The sequence below is a fragment of the Triticum urartu genome, chromosome 7A, assembly GCF_056163025.1.
Source record: "Triticum urartu cultivar PI428250 chromosome 7A, HENAU_Tu73, whole genome shotgun sequence".
NCBI classification, from domain to species: Eukaryota; Viridiplantae; Streptophyta; class Magnoliopsida; order Poales; family Poaceae; genus Triticum; species Triticum urartu.
In genome coordinates this window covers 623,586,342-623,597,748 of record NC_141879.1, presented here as the reverse complement: position 1 = coordinate 623,597,748, position 11,407 = coordinate 623,586,342, and the positions used below count along the sequence as shown (strand labels likewise).

At 48.1% G+C, this 11,407-nt stretch overlaps 1 protein-coding gene and 1 pseudogene across 1 annotated transcript; one reads left to right on the top strand and one right to left on the bottom strand.

Annotated features, from left to right (window-relative positions):
• Positions 1-558: 558 nt before the first annotated feature.
• On the top strand, positions 559-4,531 carry LOC125518478 (TCP-1/cpn60 chaperonin family protein). The gene is made up of 2 exons (XM_048683308.2): positions 559-1,868; positions 3,996-4,531. The coding sequence occupies exons 1-2, from the start codon at positions 646-648 to the stop codon at positions 4,375-4,377; spliced, it is 1,605 nt and encodes a 534-aa protein (XP_048539265.1). The 5' UTR covers positions 559-645; the 3' UTR covers positions 4,378-4,531.
• Positions 4,532-6,732: 2,201 nt separating this feature from the next.
• Positions 6,733-9,728, bottom strand: LOC147960761 (GDSL esterase/lipase At5g03610-like; annotated as a pseudogene).
• Positions 9,729-11,407: the final 1,679 nt, after the last annotated feature.

Here is an 11,407-nt window from a genome sequence, read left to right as displayed (position 1 = left end):
AATAAAACACAATCGCCAAGCTTCCAAAATACAAACAGTTCAATACCGAAACGAGGAGAAACACGTGAAAAGAAAAAAGTAAACACGTTACGGGCAGCAGCACTTGAAGCCCCAAACCCAAAAGCAACAGAACTATAATCAGGAGCAGGAGCAGTTTCCACTACTGCATAAAACCACAGAGTTTGTAAATCGCATTATAACCATATATAATTTTACTTTTCGTATATACTGCATACATTGGTGTCCAAATTAACATATTCGGCCTCACGGCTATTGCCATCTACCAAAGATTGTACAAAACCAGAAAAAGACAACAAAAAATCAAGTTTTTTTTAGGATTGACACTTTTTTTTTAGATATGGCGATATGTAGATGGCCCTTACCGCCTTACCGTTTTTTTAGCGTATACCGCCTTACCGGGTATGACGGTGACAGTTCATCATTCTAGGCCCTAGGAGACCAACATTCACGGCCACGGCCTCCACTGGGCCGCAAGTTTGGGCCCGCTCTCCCGGGGTATATACCGAAACCGCGATCGCACTCTCCAGGTCCATCCAGCGCCCCTCCCTCCCTCCCTCCTCCCACCAAGCGAAATCTGAAAAGCCCTAGCCTCCCCTCCGCTCCCCCCGATCCGCCGCCGCCGCCATGGCCACCCCCGCCGTCGCCGCCGCGCCGTCGGCCCGCAAGGGAGAGACCTACACCGACACCAAGCGCCGCGACGACGTCCGCGGCGCCAACATCGCGTCCGCGCGCTCGGTCGCCGACGCGGTGCGCACCTCCCTCGGCCCCCGCGGCATGGACAAGATGATCTCCTCGGGTGACCAGGAGGTCATCATCACCAACGACGGCGCCACCATCCTCTCGCGCATGTCGCTCCTCCAGCCCGCGGCCCGCATGCTCGCCGAGCTCTCCCGCTCGCAGGACGCGGCCGCCGGCGACGGCACCACCACCGTCGTCGTCATCGCCGGGGCCCTGCTCCGCCGCGCGCAGTCGCTCCTCGCGGCCGGCGCCCACCCCACCGCCGCCGCCGACTCCCTCCACCGCCTCGCGGCCCGCGCCGTCCAGGTCCTCGAGGGCATGGCCATCCCCATCGAGCTCACCGACCGGGACTCCCTCGTCAAGTCTGCCTCCACCGCGCTCAACTCCAAGGTCGTCTCCCAGTACTCCGGCCTCCTCGCCCCGCTCGCTGTTGACGCCGCCCTCTCCGTGGTCGATCCCGCCCACCCGGAGCTTCTTGATCTCCGCGACATCCGCATCATAAAGAAGCTCGGCGGCACTGTCGATGACACCGAGCTTGTCCGCGGCCTTATCTTTGACAAGAAGGCCAGCCATGCTGCCGGGGGGCCATCTAGGATCGAGAATGCCAAGATCGCTGTCATCCAGTTTCAGATCTCACCGCCCAAGACTGATATTGAGCAGAGCGTCATCGTGTCAGACTATGCGCAGATGGACCGCATCCTCCGCGAGGAGCGGAATTACATCCTAGGGATGGTCAAGAAGATCAAGGCTTCTGGGTGCAATGTCCTCCTCATCCAGAAGAGCATCTTGCGTGATGCCGTGACCGAGTTGTCGCTGCACTATCTCGCAAAGGCCAAGATTCTGGTGGTCAAGGATGTAGAGAGGGACGAGATTGAGTTTATCACCAAGACTCTCAACTGCCTGCCAATTGCCAACATTGAGCATTTCCGTGAGGATAAGCTTGGGTATGCTGATGTTGTCGAGGAAGTGTCTGCTGGAGATGGCAAGATTGTCAAGATCACCGGGATCAGGGACATGGGGAGGACTGCAACTGTGCTTGTCCGTGGGTCCAACCAGTTGGTTATTGATGAAGCTGATCGCAGTCTCCATGACGCCCTATGTGTCATCAGGTAATTTGACTTCCACTGAAACAATCTTCTGTGTGTTATATGAAAGGTTGTCTATCGTAGTCCTGCTTTTCTAGGTCATTGTGAATATAGTGACTTGGGTGAAGTCTTATTGGTAAATGATGTGGAGTAACTTTAAATATGCACAACATTGTTGAACAATTAATCGATTAAGATGATAGGATCATACTCCTAATTTTCTATTGAATCTGTTCATAGCAGTAAATTGTCAAGTGGTATAAACGAACATTTGTTCTCCTATAATATGTTTATTTACATGTTGAAAGCAACATTGTTTTAATTAGTTAAACACACAAATATTATAGGATCCCTTTGTTATTGTAGGTTGGTAGAGTAAATGCAATTTCCTATCACGTTGCTTGCACATATACTGTCATGTTCTATTTCTGCCATTATCAACATGGTCTCCTACTGTTATGTTGTTGCTTCCACATACGCCGTCGCAACAACTTCGGAAAAAATAGCTATGTTACCTTTGACCACTATATATGCTGCGGTAGACACATAGGGAGCATAGGTTCACTCGATGATTATGTGTGACACCGAGCCAAGTTTGATCAAGCTCAATTTACTTTCTTATATGCTATTTGAGTGACTCTCAGTGATCCAGTGATCACCAGGCTGGCATATTGCACATGGTGCTTTGTGTGGGCCATACACTTCCTCATTTGCTAAGTTGCATCTCATGTCTGTTCATGGTACTTTATGATGACCCTTTGTCATCTATACTTTTGAATCTGGAGATTTGGTGCTTTATGTTGGTAATAATAGATTATTCAAATTAAATTCACAAGAGTAAGCGGTGAGCTTAGGCTTTGACCTTTGAGCAAGGTGGAGACCTTTTAGGGTTAGCCTACTACTTACTGCGACAAGCAGCACTTCTGTATTTCATTCCTGGACATGGCTGCCCATTTTCACTCGAAAGAAATAGGGTTTTTGTGCAGAATTTACTCCATCCTTTCTTCTGACACTCCGCACCTGCTTTGTGAACACAGTGAAAGCGACTCTCTCTCTCGCTCTTCACTTCACCCCTCTGCAATGCAGTGCTTGGATCTGATGGCTAGATCACCTCTTATGGTCTGCAGTAGGGCACCACGGAGTGGCTAGGCAGCAACTTTTGTTAGTTCTAATCTTGTTACAAGTAGTAGTTGTTAGTATCTGTCCATGCATACCGGCAAGTTAGGATGTTCCTAGTTCTAGCAAGATGGCAAGAAGTAGAATGTAATTAGGCTAGTAATATTAGCTAGCACTTAGTCAGCTAGTTGGACAATCTTGAGTTGCATGCAAGTGAGATATCAAAGTCAATTTGGCTAGTCATGCGAAGCAATAGTTAGCTGTTTGAGATTTAGCTGTAAAATGCCAGCTTGGTAAAGTTCGTAAGTGTAGTAGGTTTGTTGGTTAGTCCTAAAATTAAAGGACATTATGTCCTTGTAATACAAGCTTGTCGTAGTGTGTAAGCTTCAGACCCCTAGTGTGCATGTTTATGTGAGAAGCCAGGATAGTGACGAAGGGGTCTGTGTGCATCATTTCCTTTATAAAGGAAATTCTGGTGGGAGCTAGTAGCTAGCTCCAATGCCTTTTTACTGCCTTTTGGATATTACGATGACAGTCTCATCTTATGCCTGTCAATTTTAACAATTCATGTTGTTGATTCATAATTAGATGATTGCTTCTGAATTTTACGAAGAAACAACTGCTTGGAGTAAAGCTCTTTTTCCAGGCCTTTTTTTACCCAAATAGGGGGTGCTGGCCTCATGGTCTTGGACATATAACAATTTAAGACAAGTTACATACCAATGTATAGGCCTTGAGCATAAGTAGGCATGTGTCCTCGTGAAATTATTATTCTTGCTCATGGTGTGTGTTTGAAGCTTGTGTATCATTTTGTGGTATTTATGGTGTTGCATATTATATGAAGTCACTTAACACTGTTTTTAGCTTAAAATGTACTCCCTCCGTCCGGAAATACTTGTCCTACAGATGGTTGTATCTAGACTTATTTTAGTTATAGATACATCCATTTTATTCATTTCTAGGACAAGTATTTCCGGACGGAGGGGGTATTATTTCTTCAGTGTTCTGATCCTGCGCGTGCTTACTTTTATGAAGGTGCTTGGTGAACAAGAGGTTTTTAATTGCTGGTGGCGGTGCTCCGGAAATAGAAATGTCAATGCAACTGGCTGCTTGGTCAAAGGAGCTCCATGGGATGGAGAGTTACTGCATCAAGGAGTTTGCCGACGCACTTGAGGTCATCCCTTACACACTGGCTGAGAATGCAGGGCTCAACCCAATCGCCATTGTTACCGAGCTAAGGAATCGCCATGCCAAGGGTGAGAAGAACACGGGCATCAACGTGAGGAAAGGCCAGATCACAAACATCCTGGAGGAGAATGTCGTGCAGCCGTTGCTTGTAAGCACGAGCGCCATCTCGCTGGCGTGCGAGTGCGTTAGAATGATCTTGAAGATTGATGATATAGTCACTGTAAGGTAAAGCCCGTAGGGCGGATGATCCTTTTTAGGGCTGTATTTTTCTGTATGGGGTGATGACCACTTTGGCCTGTCTGTGTGGGGTGCACTGAGTTACTTTTATTTGTGAACGTGGCTCTTTGATGTGTTATGATTTTGTGGCTTTGGTGTTTGCTCTAGATATTGGTATCTTGTATCAGTAAGAAGCATCCAACATTCTCCAGCAACAATATGCACAATTAACTCCAAAGCATAGGTATCTAGCAAGATTTGTTTGAGATGTTTGGTGGAATGCCTGCCGGGGCCTCGTTCTCAACTTCGTGGGCTATTTGGGATCGGATCGGTTCGTGTCGAGTTAGTTGTGTGCACAAATCTGATTATTTCTTATACTCTTATCTCACTGTCTCCCCTGCTGATTTCGGACCTCATATAATCAAGTAGGGTGATAAAGTTTTTGATTTGTTTGCTGAGAAGACAATGTCTGATGATAACTGATGCCACACTTTGGCCCTTGCATTTCTTACAATCACACGGTTGGTGGTGCTGTAGCTTAAATGCACAATTACTTGCTCCTTTTGTCATGTCTGGCAAATCTGTTGCCTCGCCTCAGAAACAAAAACGTCTGAAGTGCCAAGTGCTGATCTAAAGTAGGAGGAAGTGAAATCATTCAATGATTGTTGTTTGCTTGAAATCCAGATTTTTTCTTTCCTTGGTTGGGCATCCCGCCATTTCAACCGCCTTGTCAGAGCCCCTCGTCCGGCAAAGCATGCCTCACAGCATCGTCCTTGTCCTAGTTGATGCCGTCGCAGCAAGGCGCTCAAAGCACATCATGGCAGTACCGATGGCCACCCTCGGATGTCCATGGCAACACGAAGCACCGGCCAACGCCCTTAGAGCCCTGTCGCAGAGTCGCTTGTAGCATGGCGTCCGCCTCCGTCGCAACACAACTTGAGCACTGGAAGCATGTTCTCCTAGTACCGATCGATGGTCGCCCTTGGAGCCCCATCGCAGCATGGCGTCGTCGCTTGTAGCATGACGTTGCAGAACCGGCCGCCGCCACCCTCGCTGCATCCGTGTGGCCTCCTGCAAAAGCTCGCCGCATTGCAGCACGTGCAGACTGAGCGAGTAGCGAGCAGCGAGCAGGCTACCAACCTGCACACGGAGAGGGCAAGGAAGGTGTGGACCGGAGAGAGGGAAGGGGGAGGTGATTTCGCGAGGAAGAAGATACGTACGGGCGACAAGTTTCATGACTAATCTCTCCGTTCCAAAATAGATGACATAAAGTTAATACAAAGTTAAGTCATCTATTTTGAAATGGAGGGAGTAATGAATAGGAGTAATGAATAAGGCTGAAGGGAAGCGTAGTAAATGGGTCCAACCGGGACACATGGTTACAATCACCTCGCAACGGCTGGAGGGGGTTGAAGCGTGCCGCGGATGATCTTATCATGTGAAGATGATCCTACGAACCCAATGGCGTTTTTTTTCTTTTTTGCGGGTGGCCGAAGGAACAAATAAAATCGTTTTCCTATGTTTATTCGAACTTCGTCGAGTACTTGTCATTTCTGTGTTCAATGCAATTGAATCCGAATTGTGGTGTTTAACATCATGGATTTGTATATGGCTGAATTTCATGCATAGTGCCGCGGATGATCTTATCATGTGAAGATGAACTAAGATTCCAAAACTGAAACTCAGCAGGAGCTGTTTTGAAAAGTTTGAGAAAACAATCTTAAATATAGAGTTATGTCCATGTTTTTCTTTTTCTACCCACGACTAGTTGAGCGGGTTTGGGCATTCTCAAAAGAAAAAGTTGAGCCGGTTTGGGCACTGAACACGAACACCAACACAAAGAAGTGGATGCCCACAAATGCCCATATCCATAGGCAGATCTACCCATTCTAAAAGAAAAAGATGAGCGGGTTTGGGCACTGCACACAAACACAAACACAAAGAAGTGGATGCCCACAAATGTCCATATCCATAGGCAAATTTACCCTCCTTAGTCCTGAGTTTGACTACCTATAAGCCGACAACAAAAATTCAACAGGTATGAAATTGCCCTAAGCTTATTAAGCCATATATAGACAAGTACTCGATTTATATAGTTACAACACATCTTTAATTATTGTATATGTGGCATATGACATTAGTTACTTCTTATAAATATAGTCTTCACAAAAGAAGATGCAAATACATTAATTATAATATTTATCATGGAATCGGAAAAATCCCAGTCTTTGAAATACATGAAACTATCAAATACAACTAGAAGAATCGGGAAAATCCTAGTCTTTGAAATACATGAAACTATCAAATACAATCAGGAAGTTGTCATCATGGATACAAAGATCTACACAAATACATAAAGCCTAGCTACCTAGGCTTGATTTACAAACTCCCTCAAGGGTTTTTCCAACTGTTTCATGACAGCCTCCCATCCTGCATGGGTCGGGTGCATGTCATCCCAATAGAAAAATCTATTTGAATTGTCGCACACAGTGTACAAAAGCTCTGCGGATGACTCGCCTTGCTGTCCGCAATAACCATCCGAATCCAAACTCTCACAGCACGGCGATAGTTTGTGCTTGAATTGTTTAGACAGCTCTGAGCCTTTACCTACATTAATGCACATGAAATTAAGAATGTTCAGATAAAGTAGTTCAAGTACACAATCAAACCCCCATCGAATTAGATTAAGATAATTCTAAAATAATGAGACAGTTTTGAATGCATGTAGATACATACCTGCCGCATGATCCACAATATTGGTAAAGGCGGTGTATACGTCCACGATGTAGACATTCTTCTTTGATGTCATAACTTGTTTCAGATTATCGTTATGGATTGATGCACCCAAGTTTTCAAAAATATCACACGTGGTGTAGTTGTTGGTTCGGGTGTGTGATGGCGTGCAACCGATAGGGTGCAAGTTATTGACAAGAACCTTTGTCACCCCGAGCTTCAACAATTGATCCACATTAGCCGCAATCTCTTTTGTCACCTTCCCAATATAAGCATTAATCTACATCACATACATGAAAATCATAAGTTAGTAAGATGCACAAACAAATTAATTGTTCAAATTAGTGTACGCATATATACATTGTGTGTTGATATGTTACTCACATCATTGGGGCTACTTAGGCCAATGACGCCGGTGCCTGCATAGTCGTTGCCAGAGAAAGCCACGAGCGCTACGGAGTGACTCGGTTGTTTCTCTGTGATGGTCCCGTCCTTGACCATCTTCCTGAAGGTGTCGACCTGTTTGGCGAGGGCGGGGACCTCGTGCGATGTACTATACAACACACCTGCACCACCAGTAGCGAAGGTCATGCCAGACGGGTCGCAAGTTTTCTTGGTCGTCAGGGCATGCACCGGAGGGGCTCCCTCCAACCCCAACATGGTTGCTGCAAGTTATTAGTGAAGCATCGAGTACGGTAGGGTTAATTACGATGCAGCAGGGATTACATATTACTTTTTTATGGTATAATATAACATAGCACTTACCGATGAAATCCGACTAGATTTTATAGTTTGAGAAGCGGAGTTTGGGTTCGTTGTGGTGGTCTTCGTGCTTTGGGCACTGCAGTTGTTTTACAAACTGCTCGTGTGGGGGTACTCTGTGGTGGACATGGTGCTTTTTCAACTAGAAGTGGGTTACTATCCGCTGGGGTTGGGGTTAGATGGGTTGTAGCTGGTTCTCTGCCCAACGATCTAAGTGTGCAATCTGGAAGAGTCTCGATTATGTGTGGTGCGGCAAGTTTGTGGGCCAGTATAACCATGGTTCTATCTGCGTCGACGGGTAGCACTGTCTTTTGTGAAGGACGGGTTTTTGCTCCCTTAGATACTGCCATCACCCCTCCAATTCAAATGGTTGATAAACAAGAAAAGAAATTAAACGTACAGACATTGTATGATAGACAAATGTGGCAATTCACATATATCTTGTCTAAGCAAACATGACAGCATGACACAATTTCACATATATGATGCCTGTCGTGGTTCTAAGTCTGACAGTAGAATATGGGGGTAGGAATGGAGAGGCAAGATCTTAGCTATGGAGGAGTTGTACACACAAGGTTTACGAGTTCAGGCCCTTCTCGGAGGAAGTAACAGCCCTACGTCTCGGAGCCCGGAGGCAGTCGACTGGATTATACGTGTGTGAGTTACAGGGGGTGCAAACCCTTGTCCCCAGAGGAGGGGGGTGGCTTATATAGAGTACGCCAGGACCCCAGCTCCCCTCCGTTACACAGGGTTCAATATACATTAAGAGGAGGCGTTACAGGTAACGCCTGTATTAAGGTGCTACAAATGAGCATTAAGTATGCGAATGAATGCTTGACCGTTGCTGCGCGGAGTGGCTTTAGGTCTTCTGATATGTCGAGTGGTTTGGTGGTCGAGTGACCTGAGTAAGAGAGGTCTCCGAGTGATTGATAGGTCGAGTGGACTTCGCTTCGACACCTTTGTTGGTCCTCTGCTTCTGACTCTTGAACTCCTTAGTTCTTAGGACAAGACCTTAGGTGGGGCGTATAGGTCAGGCCTATTACCCTACCCTAGGTCTGTGTCTACATCATTAGCTCCCGAATGGATCGAGGTTTGAGTGAAAAAGAAGGACGGTAGTTGACCTGGTTCTCGCCCTTGATCTGCCTTGTCTCCTTCTTCGAGTGGAGGACAGCTGTTTGAAACTTTCGACTTCGTTTCAGTCGCCTTGATCGATTCAAAAATCACCGACCAGTTTGTTCAGTGACATCTGTCGAGTGATATCTCTGCTTGGAATCTTTGGTGAGATCGGTTACAGAGGATCCCGGATCTCACGGGATTCGAAATTTGGGTGGAAGCGCGCCAGGCGGAGCGTCCTGCGGTAAGTGGAGTAGATAAATCGGACGTTTCGATTTCCGCGCCACCTTTTTTGCCACGTATCACGTGTGCAACTGTTGGGGGGATTTGACAGGACTGATCGGGCCCACGCGTCAGCCACTTGGAAGTAGGCCTTTAAAAGCGGCGAAGCCGAGGCATTCGCACCGTGCGTGCTCATTTCCCTTCTTCTTCCTCTCGCGTCTCCACCTCGCATAGCACGACCACTCTCGACACCGCTGTTCTGCCGCCATGGGGAAGGACAAAACGGCGGCATTAGAGCGTGCGAAGAAGGCGACGGGGGCGGCTAAGAACAAGAAGATGAATCGGGGGTCTTCATCGCGCTCGGGGCTGCCGTCAGGTTGGATCCAGGGAGACTGGATCTGATCTTCGCTCCGGCAAGAGGACTTGGATGATTTGGCCGAGTTAGGGCTGATCGTCCATGAATCCGCGTGCCTGCAGAAGGGGGAATCGGAGCCGCAGCCGCAACCGGGTGAGTGTGTCTTGCTCGCCACCCATGTCGACCGTGGTTTCTCGCTTCCACCACATCCTTTCTTTCGGGGCTTCTTAAACTTTTTCGGTGCCCAACTCCATCACTTTACTCCCAATACCATCACGTACCTTGCTGCGTTCGTCTCTATGTGTGAGAATTTTTTGGGGTGCCGACCGCACTGGGGCCTCTTCAAACACATCTTTACCATCCGATCCCAAACCGTGAAGAAAGCGAACTCGAAAGACGAGAAAACCCATGTTATCCAGATGTGCGGGGGCCTGGGCATTCAGAAGAGGAAGAGGAGCTCTTTTCCTCCGATGACTCTTCCTGAATTGGTCAGGGGTTGGCAATCGACCTGGTTCTACTGCCAGGATATCGCGACCCCAGGCCAGTCGACCGGACTTCCCCCTTTTTCTTTTGATCGTGTCCAAACTCCATCTTCCTTGCGAGTGGCCGCTGCTGAGAAGGCAGAGACATGCATGCTAGTTGAGAGAGTAGTCCAACTGATCAATCAGGGCATCACTGGTATGGACCTGCTCGAGGTGTTCCTCAGTCGGCGGATCCAACCCCTCCAAGCTCGCGATCATTCTACGTGGATGTACTCCGAGGCTGGTGACACTGCTCGGGTTCATCCGGAGGAAGTGGAGGCCAAAACCGTGGCCGACTGGCTGATGGGCATTACCGGGAACAAAGACAACCCCAGGGGTGCCAGGAGAGTCGACCCTTTCAGCGACAGGAACCTGCCAGACAAGGTCTGGTCGTCATAACTGAATTTTTGAACATATTTTCCGACTGATTGAGGTTCCGACTGACTTATGATCAGTTCCTTATTTTGCAGATCTACACGGAGATGTATTCGATGCCCAATGGTGAACAAGCCCTGGAGCAAGACCAAGAGGGCGGGGACAGCGCCGAGGAGAGCGGCGAGTGGGAGTCCCCAGCAGATGGTGAAGATGATGAGAGTGACGAGTCTGACGATGAGGAGGTGGCCGACTCGCCACCTCGCTCTGAACGTCGATCCAAGCAGCGGCACGACCCCGTGAGCAAACGCGGCAAAGCTACGGCGTCGAGTGCTCCATCTCACAAGTGCGCTCGGTCTTCGACTCCAGAGTTGACTGAGACGGTCCCCAAGCAGCCCAAAGATAATCCTTCGAAGGCTCGGAAGACCTAGCCTAGGATCAAGATGGACGTCCCCGTTGCCTCTGGGTAAATGTTCTTCTCATATTTTCTCGTTCCGATCGGTTTTCTTGTTCTGACCGAGCGGATGATGGACCTGTATAGCCCGACCTCGGCTATGACTGATATGGATGTTGACAAGACCCCTGCCGATGAGGAAGCTGATGACGCTATTACCTCCAAAGCCAGTAAGTTTGCCCGACTCGAAGCTTGTTTGGTCGACTGGAATATTGGTCAGTTGTCTTTATGGCTCTCTCTGTTTATTGCAGCTCCACGTGACATTGTTGTGCTCCCAGACGACGAAGAGGAAGTACCGCTGAGAGGAAGTAGGAGGAAGGACAAGGAGCCGGGCAGGAAGGCGACCGAAGCCCAAGTTCTTCGGTCGACTGGGACGCCAACGGCGACGGTCGAGCGGTCGACAGACCCGGCTCGAACCAACGTCACCTTCGTCGTTCCTCTGTCGACTGATTGTCCCTCGGGATCAGATGCTCAGGCTCCTGCTGCGCCGACGTCATTCCATGCTTCAGAT